The 22,544-nt window shown below is 34.9% G+C and overlaps 3 protein-coding genes across 3 annotated transcripts; all 3 read right to left on the reverse strand.

The window, feature by feature from the left end:
- Positions 1-5,739: 5,739 nt before the first annotated feature.
- On the reverse strand, positions 5,740-7,226 carry LOC113506973 (phosphatidylinositol N-acetylglucosaminyltransferase subunit P). The gene is made up of 3 exons (XM_026889822.1): positions 6,950-7,226; positions 6,484-6,612; positions 5,740-6,374 (listed from the first exon to the last, which is right to left on the reverse strand). Exon 3 carries the CDS (start codon positions 6,253-6,255, stop codon positions 5,773-5,775), a length of 483 nt encoding a protein of 160 aa, XP_026745623.1. The 5' UTR covers positions 6,256-6,374; positions 6,484-6,612; positions 6,950-7,226; the 3' UTR covers positions 5,740-5,772.
- Positions 7,227-9,014: 1,788 nt separating this feature from the next.
- On the reverse strand, positions 9,015-11,155 carry LOC113506991 (zinc finger BED domain-containing protein 1-like). The gene has a single exon (XM_026889840.1). The coding sequence runs from the start codon at positions 10,963-10,965 to the stop codon at positions 9,046-9,048; it is 1,920 nt and encodes a 639-aa protein (XP_026745641.1). The 5' UTR covers positions 10,966-11,155; the 3' UTR covers positions 9,015-9,045.
- A 2,536-nt stretch (positions 11,156-13,691) lies between these two features.
- Positions 13,692-22,312, reverse strand: LOC113506981 (vigilin-like). The gene is made up of 17 exons (XM_026889830.1): positions 22,272-22,312; positions 22,125-22,189; positions 20,671-20,935; positions 19,990-20,205; positions 19,700-19,906; positions 19,372-19,587; positions 19,062-19,245; positions 18,846-18,976; positions 18,449-18,632; positions 17,417-18,373; positions 17,054-17,340; positions 16,393-16,638; positions 16,160-16,297; positions 15,955-16,049; positions 14,878-15,091; positions 14,560-14,772; positions 13,692-14,481 (listed from the first exon to the last, which is right to left on the reverse strand). The coding sequence occupies exons 3-17, from the start codon at positions 20,887-20,889 to the stop codon at positions 14,197-14,199; spliced, it is 3,792 nt and encodes a 1,263-aa protein (XP_026745631.1). The 5' UTR covers positions 20,890-20,935; positions 22,125-22,189; positions 22,272-22,312; the 3' UTR covers positions 13,692-14,196.
- Positions 22,313-22,544: the final 232 nt, after the last annotated feature.

A 22,544-nucleotide genomic window follows, 5' to 3' on the forward strand; every position in this document is an offset into this window, starting at 1 on the left:
TAAAACTTAGGTCGAATTGAAGCAACTGTGCGTGACAGTTGCGGCTACCCCAAATAAAAGAATTATAAACCGTTCGATTCTAACAGCTGAAATCCGGTTAATCAGATGTAAACATTCCTCATTGGCTGTGCCGTTATCACGTAAAAAAGGGGTCCTGAGTTTATTTTATACGAAATAATATTGTTGGTGGGCTAATAACTCTAGCGAGGCACTGTGCAATCGTGAATAAAAGATTTAGATATAGGTACTTATTGCTCTCTGATTTACTAATAGTGATCGTCTTAAGTTGACTTGGTCAACAAACAATACATTTTAATGCTTTTCAGCATTCAATTCAATTTTAATTAAACGTAAAAAAAAGTAATTTTAATTAAACGTAAAGTTGGCATATTTGAAGAAGCAATATTAATTTCTGCTACTCGTCAGTCGCCAGTTTTGTAGTAAGTTTCTCTATTAAAATTTCCATTTCAGTCTAAGATATCTGTTTAACAAACTGTTAGTCTTGCTACTTACTGCAAACCTAAAATATTAATAGCTGTGTAACGTACTAATGTGTTTTTATGAGTTAATGGGTTCCTGTCGTATTCATAAATGTACGAATGCGACAAGAACCCACTAAAAGTACGTTAACGTAAAGAACTTAATACAAGTAGTTACGCAGATATTACTACAAATAAGTAAGTACCTAGGTAGGTATAAAAATAGCTATAGCAAAGCAGATTGACTAAGTAATAAAAGTGACAAGTCGACCTCTCACACTGCGCACCCTCTCTGCGCCTATCGCTCTCTCCTGATGCCAATCCTTACTTTATGAATAAGGACGTGTGGGTCGTTGCGTAACGCAGATCAGATAGATCATCGCATGAAATGTTTATATGTTTTACAGTTACAGCTTTTTCAGAAATACTTTTCACAAGCATATAAGTATATTTATTTAATTCGCTAAACTGGTACCAAAGACTTACTCGAATATTTTGAGTTAACAATGTGACTTTTATAACCTTTTTGAGAATATACTTTTTACACAGTTAACATACTTAGCGTGACTTTGTTATAACACAGATACAACGTAGGATTTTTTTAAATCAAACTATCTGCCTCCCTTTCTCATCCTTACAGTGATATCTCGTAAGCTATTCGCTAAATTAAATAATGAGAAAAATAAAAAAATCTACCCGTTTTTGTAACAATTTTCATTGCACTTCTCCTTCTATTGATGATAGCGTGATGGTATATAGCCACAGTCTGTTCTAAATATGAGCTATCTATATTTATTTAAATCATACCAGTAGGTAGTCCTAGAGATTAGCTCGTTCAAAGAAATAACAAATGCAGCAAAGACATATTTACTTAGGCGCAGGTTTTAGATAATTAGGATAGTTGTAATTTTGGAACAGAATTACTCCCAAATTCAGTATACACTTAGCTTAAATGTTATCGTAGGCACATTATAATGTGTCTTGTCTGTCGTTTAATAGCTGAAGTGTCGCTGTGCTTAGATAGCATATGTATATTATATTTTTCGTTGTCATTCAGCAGGTTCCATTTTTTCTAATTCCGCTGTTTACAATGGACGATCAATGAATGAAAATTGGATTATAATGACAGTATCCGTATTTCCCTAAGCATTTTTCCATCACAATAATTAGAAATTCATTGTATTGACCATAAGTGTTCCACCCCGTACGGATTGTTCCCCGTAACTAGCTATTTGTTTTATTCAATTATAAATTTCGTAGATTAATAGGTAAAGTAGGTTCCTAGCTACACACTAAATAATTACTTTCACAATTAGTCACATACTTACATACTTGCCTAAGAACTCATTACCTCCATAGCCATTTTTTCGTGATAAAAATAAGCAGCTACCTTTTATAGTTACCATGGTCAAACTGATAAGACCTGTTTAATGGGTAGATATTAATTTTGTTTGAATGTCAAACAAAGCTGGTTTAGATTATGACTATTTTTAGCACTCAGGAAAATTAATTTTCAAGTAACTACACTCTTACATGAATTCCCACAATAACCTACTTATTTATATAAATATGTAATTTTAAACCTAATCCAATTTAAATTTGTTATCGTTTTAGTTTAGGTACCTCACCATACATATCATACATGGTTATTAGAAATTGACAATTTAAATACACTCTAAAATTACCAATCTTACGAAGATAATAGTTCTAGTCACGTTTTGTCCTTAGCGACACAACGTTCTCCATCATTTTTCAACCGACTAGCGACTGTCCGACGCGTATGTCGATGCCAACAGTTTTGTTGAAAAGCGAGAGTATACTCAATAGTGTAATTATTTAAAGACCACATTCTTTCAACGTTAATAAAACTTATGCAAAATAATTAATACAATGTGCTATTACTAGAATGTTTTCGCAGCTGTGAGCATATAATACGATTCGATTTTTATAGATCATAATATTTGTGACACCTATGAGACACTTAAACTATTCGAGGTTTTGTTAATCAAATTATAATTCATTCATACTATTACGCAAGTAGGTAAATACTGAATACATAAAATCGCTAAGGTGAAGGTTACTTACCTAGGTATCTATTTAATTTTATGAGTGAGTAAGTAAACAATTTCGAATAGAAAATACATAGTCCCAAATGTTAAAAACAGAACTATGGTGATTTTTATGTTTATTGTACAAAAATTGTGTAATAGTAAAAATAATAAATGTTAAGTTTCAAAATCATGCCCCATTATATGGCTGTTGCTCGCAGCTAGCCTGGATGTTGGTTATAGCTTGTAGCTGCAATTTGGAATACAAGGTATCAACTACCTTGATACCAAACCAAAAACGATCCAGCCGTTTGGGCTTGGAAGGTAAGCAATCGAACAAACACACACACACAAAAATTTCCAATACTTTTGCATAGTGCATATTAGTGTGATATTATTTTTCTTTTGAGAAGACTGAGGACATATCACATAGCTATAATCTCGCGTTTCAACAATTTAATGTTTGTGTGCGCTGGTTTTAGTCAGTACAATTCTAATACTTTCTTCGGCTCAACCCAAAGCGGGAGAAGGCGTGTCATGATTTCCCATCCGCGAAATAAAGTCTATTGTGTCGATTAATTGACCAAATTACTAGAAAAATAAGTAAGAGAAGTGGTCGTAAGCAGTGGTTGCTGGCGCTTCAGTTTTTTTAGTAGCTCCTTAGTAGTGTGTAATCAACTATGGGTCATATTTTAGTTTTCATTGAGAGAAATAACTATAAGTTTCTAGGGAGCGAAAAGGATAATTCACGATCGCCATATTCGGTTGGATTCGATTATTTACACTTTAGAGTTCTGAGAGTTCATTTAGGTACTTATATAACTTAAAGATAAAGATTACCTTTAAAAAAGGCTGTGTGTACTTGTCAGTACATTATAATCCGACAAATTCGGAAGAGAGTACGGTGCTGCCCTGCAAACTCATGTAGTAATTCTTACTATTTTCTTTGAGACACATTGGATTAGGGTAAAGACACTGAAAAACACTGAAGAAACTGAGAAGGTTAAAAAGTAGGTAAATAGCCCTTCAGGGGTCAAACAATGTAATAAGTATGGCAACAACTTGCGTGACGATGACTTGTCTTATTAATATTTTTAATACAATAGAGCGATTCAATCAACGTTAGCGTTCTGAGAAATAAAACTTACCTAGTGCCCAGGTTGTTAAAACCAGGATACGCTGATCATTTGACGCATGTAATATTGTTCCACAAAAGTAGGTATTTTTCTTAAATGATGGAATTTCTGAGAGCGAACCTTACAAGTTCGACATTTTAGCTTCGATGCACAAAATCTAGAAGTCAAAGGACACCATTTCCACAGCATGCTATGTTACGTTACGTTTGATATGATGACTAAAATTTGCCGCCACTTTAAATTTCTTGTCCTAGGCCTGGCGTTTGTTTTTGTTTTCCGGAGTGAAACGCTAATGACTCTCACACAACTCAAGTCGAAGGCATGGCGTGGAGATAATATCCCCTTCTACTGCTTAAGCCAAAGTCACGGGATCGCTAGCGCATACTCTGCGCGACTCTAGTCCTTTGGACTCCTTCACAAGGGATGATGGACAACGCAACGCACGTTGAGTGCTAGGGTGCCCTCCCCGCCTTCTCAGGCCCGACCTTAAGGCGGCCTACTTGAGAAATTTGACCTTAAGCTTCGATGTTATTCATTAGTTTTTTCGTAGGTCCTAGCTTATTAGTTTCGCAAAGAGTCTTAACGATTTTTAAGCTCAAGGTTCTGAGCAAAATTAATCGGGAAGAAAATTACAGTTCTCACCCTGAGTCCAAACAAAAAGTAGTAAGAGGCTTCCTTTCACCACCACTGCACTGGACTCGATAACTTTTTTGCCATACTGTACTCATCATTAGATTTCTGATCTCAGATTTCTGATCTTAGATTTCAGACGGTTACTTACTTGTTCTTGTTAGAAGCGACCTGCATTTTCTGATATCTCATCTTCTTGCATCCTTAGGAAGGGGATTTTGGTTCTTTAGGTATATTAAAATTATAAGAGTTATAGCAGCGCAGACTTTTATGGGTAGTTGAAAAATCGATTACGCTTTTCCTACCCTGCACGTTTAATAGTGAACTACCTAACTGCCATATTCTAATCACGGAGACAGTTCAAAATAACTCATACTATCTCCTCGCATAATCTTATTGAGAGCAATGTCGACGGTTATTAGAAATGAGTAAAATAATCAGGGCCCGATTTTTTATCTAAATGCTTTGCGTAATGATAACTGATTCATTGTTTTTAGTAAAATTATCGATTTTGGGCCGAAACAACAAACGTTTCGCTAGTATTGCAGTATTTTTATGGCGATGAGAAGTTGGCGTTAATTATGAAGTCAAGATTTCTGCAGTGTCTTTTTGGGCCTACTAGATTTTATTTCAAACTAGCTATGAACGATTCATTCGCGTGGAAAAGCGCCTTTAAAATAAATTGCCGTGATTGTTTGTTATATATGAGCCGATTGTCATGAAACAAACATTAAATATTAAAGCTTACCCCAATACATCAGAGAAAACCAGAATGGAAAAGAGCCGAGTTCACTACTCGGAAAAGCAAAGACAAAAATTGAATATAATATTTATCTTTCCAGATTACAAAGAATATTAGAAATGCGGAATAACTTGTCTCCGATTGTCACGGTCAATTTGATAGGTAAACTACACTTTTTCTGTTATATAAAAATCTCGTATCACATTTTGAACACATTGAATCATCACATTGAACTCTTCCGAAACAGCTAGACCGATTCTCATGAAATTTTATGTGCATATTGGGTAGATCTGAGAATAGGACAACATTTCTTTTTTATGATACGGTATACCCTAGAGCTATTTTTTTCCGGCAAAACATAGTTTGCCGGGACAGTTAATTTTTTAATAATGTCATATTTATATTGACGCAACATCATGCTACATCCCTATAGCCTTTAAGGATACTGATACATTATTAACCGTAAGTCCACCTTCGGGCCGAAGGTAGAAGGTATTGAAAGCTCGTAAAATATTTTTATGGTGTAATAAACGGCTATCAAAAACTTATTTGATTCCTTATCTACGAACGACTATCATGTGTCACTAAAAACATGTATGCATGTTGCGTCGCCTTCATACAATATACATAGGTAGGCTTTTGTTATAATGTTTTAGGGTCCAGCCAATAAATCAGTTCCAATAATGAAGGAAATTAAAATAATATTATAGTAATAAAAGATTTTATTACAAGAGCACCTAATTACTACATTTGTTAAAGTACAATTTCTTACATACAAATCGAATATTCAAATCATGTAGTTGTGGCACCGTATTCTCTTCCAACTCATCATGTGCCGTCACATGACTGTTCTTAGCACATTTGTTTACATCTGTACAAATGCAACTTTTCAGCATATTATTATTGTTCTCTATTCTTTTACATGTATAATGAGAGTGAGAATCACTTATTGTACTTATACTGTTTGTATTAGCAGTTAATATCAAGCCAGAACTGGGATATATTACAAAAGCAAAAATTGTCAATGCTACTAAACACTGTATGGGTATGGCTGTTGACCAATATTTTTGGGGATAATAATAAATGTTGAAATAATGCAAATAGTAGTCAGGAGTGATTGCCCATATGAAATAAATAAATAACATTGTTTTGCTAAATAAATACATGAAAAAACCATATAAAGACCTGGCTGGTGTTGGGGCTGGAGTGTGTTCAGGCATTTTGCTGTTACTTTTTTGTATCACTCAATAGTTCAATTGTTTTTAATACTAGCACTGCATTCTTAATAAAAGCATTCACACCTACTCTAAGTTTTCTAAGATCATCTCCATGAAAGGTTCTGAAACAAATTATTTTTACAATAAATAATTATATTCCTCTGTTATTTCCCATTCTTGTACTAGGGCCAAAAAATAAGCTGGTTTTAACTAGATGTAAGAGCTACTTACATTACTAAGCTTTCAGTTTCCCTAACTAGATTTCTCTTTACTTGGCTTCTTTTCAGCTCTTTGTCAACACTTAACACTTCATAAGCCAATATGGCAGTGTCAACAGAAGGAAAAGGAATAGTCAGACATCTGAAAACAAAGAAATAAGTCCTGTTATACTTTTAAGGCATACTAGTATCAAAATGCAGGCTGGCTCTATTATTGAAATGAAATATTTTGAAGCGGGATCAGATAGCAAAACATTTATATGCTCTCAGTTACTTATAGCTTTAGTACTTTTGGTCAGTATTAATGTGAGAGTAAAAAGCACTCAATAATAGAAATAATAAGTAAGATTCATTTGCGAATTTGATGGATCTAAAACACGTGAGTTTAAAGCTGGTCACTGAGTACAATGAAATAGCATCACAATATTTTACAAAACAAAAAATATTTAGATAAAGTGATATAGTAAAGTCATGCTTACACCTCCATGTTCTAATTATAAATCATGAGATTTCACAATATTCTTATAATTAAAAGCCAAAAACGATGTTTCCTACTTTTGTTGATATGTTATGGTTGATTATAACCTAGAACATATCTGAATTTCAATATCATCTAGAAAGAAAGTTATTTTTTTAAACATATATTCTAAGCAACTGTTAATAAGATAAATGATCACATTAAAATTTAATAAACCACCGTGGGCACTGCAATACATGGGCAAACAATAACCACACAGATATAAAGTCAAATCTGTCAAACATGAAACAAACATTTTGATTCGTCAATCCTTCTCGATTCGAGCACAGAGTAAATAAACTATAATTTGATCCATAAAAAGTGGTTCGCATCAATATAGAATTAAGCTGCGGCCTCATGCAGCCGCTCGACGCTCGTTTGCAGCAAGAAAATATTGAGCTACCTTTGTGGCTGGGAAAAGGTAGAGAGTGAGTGGTGACACGAGTCGACATAAGTGTAGTGCTGCAACGGTTTATAAATTAATTTATATAAATAATGGAATCAGACAAGGTAATGCTCTTATTTCTTTCACATTTATCATTAGCATGGGGTACGAATGGATTGGACCAAATTTATCGCTACAAACGAGCGACGAGCGACTATGTGTCGTAGTAACTTTTCGAGTCGCGGAAAATTTAAAATGGGGTCACGCGACCAGATTTCTCGCTGCAAACGAGCGTCGAGCAGCAGTATGAGGCCGCATATTTAGCGAAAAAAATTAATATGAAATAAAAATGTAAAGGCCGAACTTATTATACAATTTAGTCCACCAGTGAATGATAATTAAGACTTTAAATCACTTTATTCCATCGCCATCGATACCGGAATCAGACAACATTATAAATTAGTTGCAAATAATTAGAGCTTTATAAATGTTTTCAGTATGAGCAGTAATATTGCAAGATATTATTATCATCGCTGATAATTTTACCAGGAACTTGGAAGGATGGATGGTAAAATTGTATAATAAGTTCGGCCTTTACATTTTTATTTCATATTAATTTTTTTCGCTAAATATGCGGCCTCATACTGCTGCTCGACGCTCGTTTGCAGCGAGAAATCTGGTCGCGTGACCCCATTTTAAATTTTCCGCGACTCGAAAAGTTACTACGACACATAGTCGCTCGTCGCTCGTTTGTAGCGATAAATTTGGTCCAATCCATTCGTACCCCATGCTAATGATAAATGTGAAAGAAATAAGAGCATTACCTTGTCTGATTCCATTATTTATATAAATTAATTTATAAACCGTTGCAGCACTACACTTATGTCGACTCGTGTCACCACTCACTCTCTACCTTTTCCCAGCCACAAAGGTAGCTCAATATTTTCTTGCTGCAAACGAGCGTCGAGCGGCTGCATGAGGCCGCAGCTTAATTCTATATTGATGCGAACCACTTTTTATGGATCAAATTATAGTTTATTTACTCTGTGCTCGAATCGAGAAGGATTGACGAATCAAAATGTTTGTTTGTAGTGGTGGGTCGTTAACGATTTTTGGGTTAACGCAACGAAGCCGTTAATTTTATCCTGTTAACCTGTTAAAAAAGCCGTTAACGTTATTAACAGGTTCTCATTAATGTAGCAGATTTGTACCAACGCAGCAGTTAATGGACGAAACTTTGTTCAAATTGAAAAAGGAGTTGATGTTACGTCGCGTACTGCTAAAACTATAACAACGTTTTCGTGTTTTTAAGTTAGCTTGTTTAAGTGACGAGTAAATTTTAAATAATGATTTAAGTCGTCATTTAAATGAAATAAACTTCCCTTCATACTTTTTCCAGGCTTAGGACTGGCTGGCGTAGTGGCGAAAAAAGATATAACATTACCAGGCGTATTTAAAAGTTTAATTCATTTTATGTACAGAATCATTTTATTTTTTTATATACGTAATCATATTAGTTATTTATATTGTTTTATTTCTTGCAATACTTTTTTTACTTTTTTTTTATCATTTTGTGCTATTTTTTATCATGTTTTGTTATTTTTTTTTTCATTTTTTGTATTTTTTTTATCATTTTTTGTTATTTTTTTTTTAATATTTACACAATCTTAATTTTATTTAAACCTATTAGGGTTCATATTCACATTTAAATACATCAATTTTTCGACTTTACTAGTCGTCAATCGTGTCCGGCGCTGATTTATAATAAGTCCAGTTTTTGAGAACATTCGCTCGCATGGTACTGACGTCGCGACGATGTTGCAGTGTTTAATAAATAGTTCTACTAAATTTGGGTACACGTATTTATGGTTTTTCCACCACTCCAAGGGGCAGTTCCATGCACCTGTAATGTTTTTCCTCGGAAGTAATTCGTCCGACAAAAACATATCTACTTCCTTAATAGCCGCAGAGACTGGTGTACCTTGGCTCTGACCTTGGCTTACTATCGAATCGAATATCTCCCAAGGACTTAATTCATCTCTCTCACTAGTATTGGATTCCGGAACGGTTTGTGCAGTATAATTATCTTTTTTGGAAATAATTCCTGCCACTAGGTTTCTAACTTTCTCCTTCGTTCTAACGGCTTCATTCCGATCGGAAAAAGCTTGAATTTTAAATCGGGGGTCCATAAATGTGGCTATTGACAAAGTTCCACTTTGTTCAATATTCTTGAACCTTTCGGTTAGGCCTGATTTCAATAATAGGGCTACATCAGACACTAGGCTTGACAAATCAGGTTTTGCCAATATTTTATTACAGGATTCAATAAGACATCGCGTCATAACAATGACATAGCTTCCTGTTAGATAGTTTTGTGCACTCATCATGCTTGTTACTTCTTCAAACGGTCGTAAAATCTGACAAAGCTGTGACAAGGTAGACCATTCATCATTGGTGATTACTGGCAGGTTTTTATTAACTAACGCTAGCGTCGAACGTACAGCCTCTTGCAATTCTATAAATCTTCGTACCATATAAAAAGTTGAATTCCACCTTGTTTCCACATCTTGTATTAAATGCTTTGGTGTTTGTTGTTGTTGCACTTGATACTTTGAAAGTCTCTCTGAAGAAACAGTACTTCTTTTGTAGTGTGCAACAATTGTCTTAACCTTTTCAATAAGGCCCTTTACCAATACTAGCGCATCATTAACTATTAAATTAAGGGTATGTGCGAAACAACCAAAGTGCTTCCACCCTAAGCCCTCTTTTATTGCTTTGACAACATTTGTCGCATTGTCACTGACCGCGAAATTTATTTTGTCTTTAAGTCCCCAATTATCAATTAATGCACTTATTTCATCGGCAATATTCGTAGCAGTGTGGTTACCAGAAAAATGGCAGCATCCCAATAATACCGTTTTAAATTCTAGGTCTTTTGTAATGTAGTGACCTGTCACAGCAATGTAGCTTTCCGTTACTCGTGACGTCCATAAATCTGTAGTTATACACATAGTCTGTACTTCTTCAGCAACTTGTTTTTTAATAATATGCTCCGTCTGCGTGTAAGCCTCTTGCAACAAAGAATTAGATAAAGTTTTTCGAGTCGGCAATTTATATCCTGGTATCCATTGAGAGTATTTTATAAAAGAGCGTTCTTCTACCAAAGAAAAGGGATGAAATCCATCAATACATAGATCCAGTAAGTCGCGATCAATTTTTTTTTTCTGTTCCAAGCTTATTTTTTTATGAACATATGAGTCCAAAGCCCTTTGTCGCTTTGCAGCTGGTGGTGAATGAGATTGGCTGGATCTAATACTTGGCAAGGCCAAACTAGTACTTGGCTGGTTGGAACATGTAGCAGGCTCACCTTCATTTTCGACAGCGCTTGTTGATTCCGACACTCCTTTTTCCTCGGATACAAGAGACGTAAAAGTAGAAATATGTTTTCTTTTTAAATGACTTCTTAAATTTGAAATCGTTGTCTTATAACTTATTTTTTCCCTACAAATATTACATAAAGCTTTCCCACTCTCACTGTCCTTTTCATAATGACGCCACAATATACTTGTATTTTTACGTGCCGCTGCTGACATTTTGCAAATTAATTAGAATTATTTTACCTTTTAAAACAATTATTTATTTTTGTACACTTAACAATACAAAAACTATATACCTAACAACGTCAAAATAAAAACCATTAATTAACTACAAAACGAAATCTACACTTTCACGAAAATATTAATAAAATCTTTTACATGAATACAACATTATTTATTGTTTATTTTATTCGAATCCTGTTTCGATCAAATCAAATCGTTTATTTGTTATACTTGCAGCTATTCATCCCTACTAATATTATAAATGCGCAATAACTCTGTCTGTCTGTCTGTTACGCTTTCACTTCTAAACCACTGAACTGATTTTAATGAAATTTGGTACAGAGATAGAGTTTACTTTGAGAAAGAACATAGGATAGTTTTCATCCCGGACTTTTGAAGAGTTCTCTTGGGAACGAGATATAACCGACCTCGACGCGGGCAAAAAAAGCTAGTTAAGAATAATGTTCATTCCATAATCAGCCACTTGGGCATATAAATTTTATTGAATATTAATATGATGAAACATAGTATTCTAGTGATTACATATATATATATATAATGTAAATATTTACTTTTTTTCGCTAGCATGTATAAATGTGACATACTTTTTTAAAGTTTAGAGATTTAAGATATTTAAATATTCTCATGAAGTTGACACCTAAATCGTGCAAGCCCACTGATAGGTCCGATCAGTTTCATCTTCTATCTTATTAAACATTTTGTAAACACGATAATAAGAAATTTAAAAGGGGGCTAGCCACTCGCTATCAATGCGATGAATTTCCAATTACCTATTGTGTTGGCAAAATACTTAAGAGAATACGAACAGTGTCATATTTTAATACAATTTACATTGATTCATTGGCAATTGTAAATAGCGCAATCGGGGCCCTGTGTAATGCAAAGTGGTCTGCCGGACACTTACCGGCTAAAAATATCAAAATATCGGAATGGTTTTCTCTCCTTTCCTTATAATCGGGGACCAAACGTCTACTTTTGGCAGACTAACGCGAGATACAACTTGAGTCTACTGTCTAGGCTAACCTAAATGATTTATAATACCAAAAATAACGTCGCTCGATGAAACATTTATAATTTTAAGTATAAAGTATACCTACTTAATTAAGCTTCTATCAATATTTAATCAATTGTTTGGATTATCTCAGCAAAAAATGTAATCAACCATTTTCTTAAGATTTTTTTCCATTTTCCAGATAATTATTTTATAAAATACTAGGTATATGTACCAGTAACATTTACCTACATACTATGTAGACTTCAGTTTACAAGCAAAATATTTGTTTCCAAGTTATCGTGGAGGTAGAGCAGCGTCCCTTACTGGCTATGCATGTTTCTTAATATCGAACAACTTGGAAACAAATATTTTGCTTGTAAACTGAAGTCTACATAGTATGTAGGTAAATGTTACTGGTACATATACCTAGTATTTTATAAAATAATTATCTGGAAAATGGAAAAAAATCTTAAGAAAATGGTTGATTACATTTTTTGCTGAGATAATCCAAACAATTGATTAAATATTGATAGAAGCTTAATTAAGTAGGTATACTTTATACTTAAAATTATAAATGTTTCATCGAGCGACGTTATTTTTGGTATTATAAATCATTTAGGTTAGCCTAGACAGTAGACTCAAGTTGTATCTCGCGTTAGTCTGCCAAAAGTAGACGTTTGGTCCCCGATTATAAGGAAAGGAGAGAAAACCATTCCGATATTTTGATATTTTTAGCCGGTAAGTGTCCGGCAGACCACTTTGCATTACACAGGGCCCCGATTGCGCTATTTACAATTGCCAATGAATCAATGTAAATTGTATTAAAATATGACACTGTTCGTATTCTCTTAAGTATTTTGCCAACACAATAGGTAATTGGAAATTCATCGCATTGATAGCGAGTGGCTAGCCCCCTTTTAAATTTCTTATTATCGTGTTTACAAAATGTTTAATAAGATAGAAGATGAAACTGATCGGACCTATCAGTGGGCTTGCACGATTTAGGTGTCAACTTCATGAGAATATTTAAATATCTTAAATCTCTAAACTTTAAAAAAGTATGTCACATTTATACATGCTAGCGAAAAAAAGTAAATATTTACATTATATATATATATATGTAATCACTAGAATACTATGTTTCATCATATTAATATTCAATAAAATTTATATGCCCAAGTGGCTGATTATGGAATGAACATTATTCTTAACTAGCTTTTTTTGCCCGCGTCGAGGTCGGTTATATCTCGTTCCCAAGAGAACTCTTCAAAAGTCCGGGATGAAAACTATCCTATGTTCTTTCTCAAAGTAAACTCTATCTCTGTACCAAATTTCATTAAAATCAGTTCAGTGGTTTAGAAGTGAAAGCGTAACAGACAGACAGACAGAGTTATTGCGCATTTATAATATTAGTAGGGATGAATAGCTGCAAGTATAACAAATAAACGATTTGATTTGATCGAAACAGGATTCGAATAAAATAAACAATAAATAATGTTGTATTCATGTAAAAGATTTTATTAATATTTTCAAACACAATTTACTATATACACATTATTTTGTAAAAATATTCATTCTTGTCTTATTATTTATTGATTCATTATTTTTATAGGCAACATTATAAACATGATAAAAAATCGTGAAAACTATTATGTATGAAAAATAGAAATTTCATTATAATTTTATTTTAAATAAGTACACGGAATCAGTTTATTATGCATTCTATAAAGATGCATAAATTAAAAATACATCAACGTGTATTTATTATAAATATCAAAGTAAATAACAACTTATTAGAATGGCATTACTCATAGATACATATAATAATAATATTTCATAAAAATAACGAAATAATGTAACCGAATACTTATTACAATAAAAATGGTTCGGCTCAACCTCATATTATTAATAATTCGAAAAGATCGCCATCAACAATGACAAACTTATCGAATAAATCACAAGTAAATCGTTATACAGTAGACTCCTCTATTCCATATTATTATGAGTGAGTACCAGATACATCTGTAAGTTTCAAGATTACATGGATGAATAGCAGATGTCGCAAAGCGAAGACAATGAGACGTGATCAGTCGCATTATCGTCGCGTTGGGACGTTACAGCCGAAATAAAACGCGGCGCACTCCACTTTTACACTATAGGCTTAAAAGTATGCACACATGCGAGTACATAAGGCGAGCTGATTAGCGCAATTAACGGCGCGGGCCCCAGGCGGCGGTGGGCGCGGGCGCGGCGGGTGCGGCAGCCCGCGGGCCCCCCGGCATTGTGGGGAACTCCTGCGTGGACGCCGTGTCGGGCGCGCGCTGCTCCCACGGCCCGCCCTTTACCACGAAGCCGGCAGTGCCGGGCGCGGCGGCCGACGCCGCTGCGGCCGCTCCTGCCGCAGCATTGGCGGCCTCCCGCTCCCCTAACACGTCGCCGAAGTCTCCGAGCGACGGTGCGGCCGGACGCGTGTAACGATCAGCCACGTCCTGCATCTGTTTACGAGTGCAAATAATGTGAATAGGTCTCTTTCATTGTTACATTATTTCGGGTAAAATATTGGCAACACTTACATATTCTTCAGCTAAGTTTAGAAGATGGTCCTTAGCATCAAGTACATTCTCTTCGTCTCCTGTTATAACAACGATGCTGTCGTCACCCTGTTTCGGGAACCGAATATCAACCTTATAGTCATCCATAATACGTCGGATGTTTTTGCCCCTGAGACCAATGAGCCTCCTGTGAACTCGTGGATCGATATCCACCTCTTCGCGGCATTGGTTGTCCTGTATAAAAGATTAGAGTTTATATATGTAATTCGTTTTGAAATAAACATAATATTTTTATTCGAAATACTGAATATTTTATTAGTTACATGAATATGAACTGACCAGTTGATGGACAATAGCCATAATGGCTTCCTTGGCTTGCTGAGCTTTGTCTTCATAACCCTGAATTGTGATTACATCATCATCAGGCTCGCCACGTTTAGGCAAATTTATTTGTACTCCATAATCAGTGCGAATTTTGGTAATAACGGATCCTCCTTTACCAATCACCAAAGGATGGTATTCAGGATCCACTTTGAATTTCAGTTCATAAGACCTAAAAGTAAAATTTTTGGTATTATTATGTTGTTTGTTTATACTGAGTCTGATCTATCATGACCTTTTTGAATGACATGGTTGTCAAAGAACAATTAAGTGACGTGAATTCAATTTTAAGCTCGAACATTTCCCAATTGATTTACTTAATGGACCGAAATAATTTTAGTTTTAAACAAAATACCGCTGGTTTACGTGTGCCATTTTCGAGCAATTAAATTACTACGGCTAATATTAAATAAATAAATGAAGTGGTAATGGCATATTTGGTTTGGTAATCTTTGTGTTTGTTTTAATGTGTTTTTAGGCAAAAAGATACACCACCTTTGTTAACCTTCTTTTCAGTAACAGTAACTGAACTAATTACACTGTAGCTGTTTTTATTTCGTCAAATTTTAATAATTTATTGATGGTAATAATTTACATATTTTATGTATCACGCACATAAGAGACAAAAAAATCCGATATATCTCATTCGAGGACATCAACCAAAAAGGCCAATTTATTGTAGGCAGATTATAAAATGTCAATCCGACCTTATGTAATAATTTTTGTTTTGTTAAAAAATATATATATATTATTGTGTCAATCTATACTTTTAATAATATTATAAAGTTGAAGAGTTTGTTTGTTTGAACGCGCTAATCTCAGGAACTACTGCTTCGAATTGAAAAATTATTTTTGTGTTGAATAGACCATTTATCAAGGAAGGCTATATAACATGACGCTGCGACTAATAGGAGCGAAGATACAATGGAAAATGTGGGAAAAACGGTTCAAGATCTTCTAACCACGTGGACGAAGTCGCGGGCAACAGCTAGTAAACTATAAAGTTAATTAATCGAAAGTTAATCTAAGTCTTACCTGAGAATTCTATCCTCTTTCTCTTTTTCCATGTCAACAATTTTTTCTGTCAGGGCAACTTTGGCTTTCTCAACATTAGTTGGTGTGCCTGTCACCTGTATAATCATAAATTTGAGATATAAACAACATTTTTTTTATAAATCATTTATCATAATTTCTTATACAAACTTAGCATAAAAGACTAACAAATGATTATTTTAATTACCTTAACCAAGTCACTGGTGTCGTCATTTGGTGGGAGCAGAATATGAACATCATAAGTCTGCATCAGTTCTCTTCTCTTCTGTCCAGCAAGCAATCGATGCAGTTCATTCGGAACTTCAACATCAATTGTAATTGGCACCTAATTCAAAGTAAAAGAAATATGTTTTTTAGACAGCACTAGTAAGACATACTAATTTTGTTACAAACAACAAATAAAAACATAAATTACAATACCTGCTCAAGTAGAGCTTTTTTAGCTGCCTCGCAATTTTCTGGGCGGCCAGTAATTCTAATTATATCATTAGGGCCTGGTTCAGAATTATCATCGTCCTTGACAGGCACGTCAGCTCCTTCAGTTGAGTCGCGTTCGGGGAATTTAATTTGGACGTCGTGTTCGGCGGTAATATCCTTGACTTTAGCACCACGGGCCCCCATCACTGTACGATGGTGCCTTTGAGGAATTACACACTCGATAGTCACCTGATAGTAGAAAGTAGAAATCAGTACTTATGTATATTTATATCCAAAAAAATCTCATGTCACCATTTCTGTTACTGTCTGTCACATGTCTACTCTTTTGACATGGATAGACCAATTTTTAAATGCAAAACAGTAGGTCTGTGAATTATCATTTAGGAGTATAAAAATTATGTAACCGACATAATTTTTATACTCCTAAATGATAAGGGCTGTCCATCATGAACAATTTTTTTAAACATTTTTTGTTTTGTACACAAATTTTTCAATACAAATAATGTTTATGGAAAAACAATGTTTGTCAGTTCAATCAGTAATATGATAAAATATAGCACGTTTTGAGTTGCATAAAGTCAATCTCGTATTAAAATATCGAGAAATAAAAGTGTTCTTAGAATACTACTCGATAAATGCGTACCTTAGCTTCCAAATCTTCAATTATTTCGTTGATGCGAATCTTGGCGGCCTCAATGCAGTCCTTCGGTCCCTTGAGCACGACTCGGTCGCTGTTGACGCCCTGGCGCGGGAAGGAGATCTGCACGCCGCCGCAGTCGTCGGCGATGCGGCGTAACACCTCGCCGCGTCGTGCCACGAAGTGGCGGTGATGGCGCGGGGCCACCGACATCTCGCCCTCGGACACGTTGCTGATTTCGGCCACCGCTGACTCTAGCTGCTTGCGGGCTGCCTCAACTTGCTCTTCGCGACCTAGATTATAAATATTTATTAGAAATTACTCATAACAAGTTTGGTCTTTAAATCAAACAGAAAATGCGCAGCTTACCAATAATGAATATAGCTTCCTTATCTTCATCTTTCTCAGTCGGGAAGATGATTCGAGCGCCAGTCTGCTCCCGAATCTTCTTGATGTTTGCACCATTCTTGCCAATCAAGAATTTGTGGTGTTCAGGCTTGGCGCGAACGTGAGCCGTGTGTGACGTCAGTTCACGTTCGGACGCGTGGGCCAATAATTGCTGTTTAGCTTTCTCGACATCTTCGATAGGTCCTTTAATAACAACCTTGTCGCTGTCACTCTCTGCAGGTGGGAACTTAATAAGAACTCCACCACACTCTTCCATAATGGAATGAATAAGTTTGCCACCAGCTCCAATAAGAGAATTGTAATACTTAGGCGCAATAGTGACTTCCTCTGTTACAACATTGGCTTTTTCATTGTGTATCTGTTGAATCCTTTTAACAGCATCTTCAACATTTTCACGTTTACCTCTCACGGTAATAACATCGCTATCATCGCCTTCGGCTGGAAGATCAATCACAGTTTGAGTTTCATCTCGGATTTTCCTTAAATTAGCACCACCTTTGCCGATAATAAACTTGTGGAACTGCTTGAAAATCGGTACTTCTTGGACATAGGAAGACTCCGCTATTTCTTTGATGATCTTGTGCAAATACTTTTCACATCTCTCAATGTCTTCCTGAGGTCCCCTTAACTTGATAGGACTCCTCTTTTGTCCCTGATCGGGCAAGGAAATAAGCACGCGCTCGAACTTCTCACGAAGTTCCTTAATCTTTTCTCCTCGGACTCCAATAAGAGATTTGATGTATCTATGGTCGACATAGACTTCCTTAGTTCTTTCATTTTCCAATTTCATGACCATTTCTCTTAGTTCCCTCTCAGCATCGGCAACTCCTTGATGGCTACCTTCGATGCGAATAATATTGTTGCCTTCGTTTTCAATAATGTTAATAACTACCCCAGTCTCATCCTTCAGTCTATTAACTGTAAATAAAAGGTTACTTGAGTATTTGTATCACAAAATGAAACATAATTGAATTAATTTATTAGTAAACCTACTGTTAGTTCCATTCTTGCCAATAATATGCTTGAAGAATTTGGGATCAACCGACAGTTCGACGTAAGTCAGGGTAGCAAGCAAGTTCTTCACAAAGTCATCTAACTCAACTTGTGCACGTTCCACTTCCTCAGGGGGACCATCAATCTTCACCTTATCTTCAGAGTGAGTTATATCAACATGTACCTGCAGGCAAATTTAAATGTAAATAGAAGCATCTAGAAATGAATATTAAAGATAGACTTGCTATAACTTGAGAACGGCTAAACCAGTATTTGTCTTATTTTAGTCTTGAAATATTTGTATTTGTACCAATTTTTGTCTGCCTTCATCGTCGACGGTTGGGCAGTACGTAGTTCTCCTGTACAGGTAGTCACTTAATAAAGACAATATACTAACCTTTGAGAAGTCTTGAGTTATCTTTTTAATGTTAGAACCATGCTTTCCAATTATATACTTATGGATCCATGTGGGAGCATCAACAGTTGCAGTTTTAACAGAGTTCGCTTTTTCACAGACTTTTGAGAGAGCTGTTAAACAAAAAAAAAATGAAGTGCTAAGACACATTCTATATGTAGGTATAAATATTTTTTTATACAATGACAAGTTATTTACCAAGGCCGATTTTGTTGTGAGGGCCATGTAGAGTGATAGTTCCAGTAGGTGAGTCTGGAGGAGGCATCTCCACAGACACTTCAGTCTCCTTCAAAATCTCTTGGATAGTTGTTCCACGAGCGCCAATTACGTATTTGTGCTGAGATTTGGGTACTTCAACACGCACTGTTGAACATTTCTTGACCTGATAATAAATATTTACTATTAATATTGCATTGCCAAGTAATAAAGATCAATCTTCGAAAGTTGCAATGTATTGTCTGTGGGTAACTCATATAAAAACAGCAAATTTAACAGTAGGTATATTTACCATCTCCTCATAAATTTGCTCGATTTGCGCTTTAGCAGCAAGCACTCCATTTTTCTCGCCAGCAATAACGATCTCATCGCTTTGCGTGGACGCGGGCGGGATGTGAATGCGAGCTCCGGTCTCAGCGCTAAGCGCCGACGCACGCTCGCCGTAAGGGCCCTGGATGAACGGGTGGTAGATCTTCGGGATCTTGATACGCTCCAAAGCTTTGCGCGACTAGAGAATAATAATAATAAATTAAATAAGTGATACTTGCTAACTATCATTTTTAAGGTAAAAAGTCTTGCAAATAAATAATAGTCATAAAAAACTAAATATATATATTCACCTGTTCTTCAGAACAGACTCGGATTTCATGTTCAGCTTTTTCAATGCCCTCCTTGGTGCCAGTTATAGTGATAGTCTCACTAGTGTCTGCAATGCCAGGGACACTGATTTTAGTAGCGGTGACCTTTTCCAATTCCTTCAGCTTTTGGCCTTGTTTTCCTAAGATCCATCGGTGGTGTTCCTTAGGAATGTTAACCTGCTTGCTTGCCTAGAAATAATGAATTTGAATATAAAAATTCGAAATGGCTGTAGTAAATACAAGTTATAGACTTTTTTTCATGTTTCTTGTACCTGTTGTTGGAAGTGGGTCAAGATGAGGCGCCGAGCATCAAGAACAGCACTATGTTTGCCAGTTATCAGAAAAGTCAAACTGCCATCCTTGCTGGTAGATATTTCAATATGGGCGCCGGTATCTTTAGTAATAGATTGACAGGTTCTCAATGACTCGCCTTCGCCGAAAGTGTTAGCATTATCAAGTTTTCTCTCTTCATATGGCACATGGAACACCTAAAAGGAAACCATAATCTTGTACTTCTTCATAATTACTAGCTTGAGATAAATATAATATAATTTAGTTTGATTTCAGTAGTGTCAAAATTGATAAGATAGCTTAAAAATGAAATGTAATTAGACAAATTAGTAGTCTTATAATATTAAAACTTAAAAGAGATATTTTACTTATCAACTCATTTGGTTTTTATTATCTGAAAGAACTGTTATATTATTACAAAACATACTACTTATCAATAGCTATTACTGATTACGTAAGATTTAACGCACATGTGTCGTCCACGTGTACCTACTTTGACTTATGAGTTTAAGTGAAAGTACAAAGTAATGACTTTAAAATAATATAACATTTATACGACGTGTTTTTCCTCTACACAATATGTCAACTTCACATTCGAAAATATGGACTTCTTGACCTATAAATGAGTGTTATCTATAAATTTAATCAAGTTTAATGTTCACCTGGGTATGCAGTGACGATCCAACGCGAAGCTTGTTTGTAGTTTGTTGAATGCTGCGTTGAACCGGCGGCTGCGAGTGCGGCAAAGCCGGGAATAGATCGTCGTATGCGTAAGAAGCATTATTTTCAAAGTTTGCGTTATTCATCTCCTCAACATGCACGGGTATCTCAGAGTGTACAGGAATCATATCGCCAACCATCATGGATTGCTGATGCATCATTTTCGTCCCCTCCAGCAGTCCTTGTTCGCGCCAAGTCGTTACAGTACTAAACAAGTCAAATAGATTACATTTTACTGTTAATGAAGTCAGCTTACACAAATACACACAGTTCTTATTTGCATTGATATATTTGAACAATTGTTTTTAACCTATTCATACTAAACTTGTGCTCATTAAATACATCATTGAATAGAAATTACATTGATTGTACTGTTAAAGTATAATAAAGGACACTGCAATATATTGTGTGGCAAGAATCACAACTGAAAAAACTAGATTATACAATTTTACAGGCTGAAGATACTTAATTAGCTGAATAATATGAAATTAAATAAATACTTAAGTACTACAGCGGGACATTATTTTGTTCTGTGTTATCCGTTACTCATATTCTCAATTCAAATACTAAAATCATAATATAATATTAAAGATTTTTAAAAGAGACAGTTAGATTTGACAGTCCATTTATTACATTAGAAAAATGTCCCCACTGTTTATAAACGCTAAATCAATAAACCTTGCGCTAATCTTAACAATTAGATTAGGCAGATCAACAAGTTATTGAGATTTCAATATGATTAGATTTATGATTATGGTTGCCCAGTGTATTTCAGTAATAATCATAAACTAATCAACAGGAATAATTCATTACATTACATTGATAAATAGAAGTTGAATAAAAAGTTACTTTAATTTTAATATTTAAAGTAGGTATGCAGACTGAAATATCTTTAAGTTGAGTTTCATAAGTAACATGTAGATAAACATTCTTATTACTTCATAACTTCATATTACTCAAAATATCATACCTACAAATAGGATCTAAGGTACAAAATCTAATAAGAATACTGTAATCAGTGAATGGGTAAATAAAACCCTGAATATCACATTATATCATAACAATAAAACTTTGTACATAAGATCACAGTGAAATTGGTAGATGAGTATAGGCATAATTCATATGTTTTATGGTGCACATGTAGAAGAGTGGGTGTTCATACACACTACGATAGCAAATATTTTTGTATGTTGGAGTTAAACTAAGGCGATCTTTCAATACATACACGTGATTACAGAGTCCTTTTAATTGTACCATATATTTGAGTATAACTCTTGTGAAAATAAGTTAAAAAATTAAGACTTCATAAAAATTGGCATCCCGATTTTGATAATACGTGTCACCTTCCAGCACATTTGACGTGGAACTCGTCTTAACAAAATACAAAAACACTCACCGTAAGTACTGTAGCTAATCAACCTGGATGATTATCCTTAAGCCGCCAGGATCGCTTATTTTCTCCTGCGCAGAAATTAACATTAATTAATAAATAACTAATTATTAAAGCAATAAATTTATAATCTACGAACAGACACACACGTACCCAGCTGCAGTAGCGAGAGAAATATGCAGTAATGCACAGACTATAAATGGAATATCTACCGACAATATAATGCATAGACAATTATAAGTGGTAACTACACCTACATAATTTAAAGATTGAATTGGACTTCGATAGACTGAATTGATTGATTGATATTGAATAAATATTGTGTAGGATTAATAACATATCTTTAGAAAAAATCAGTACTTCTGTTACTGAATTCCTTCGTTTGCCACAAAACTTTCAACAACATCATTGTTTTCTTTTCTAATG

This window comes from Trichoplusia ni, unplaced genomic scaffold, assembly GCF_003590095.1.
Source record: "Trichoplusia ni isolate ovarian cell line Hi5 unplaced genomic scaffold, tn1 tig00000182, whole genome shotgun sequence".
NCBI lineage: Eukaryota > Metazoa > Arthropoda > Insecta > Lepidoptera > Noctuidae > Trichoplusia > Trichoplusia ni.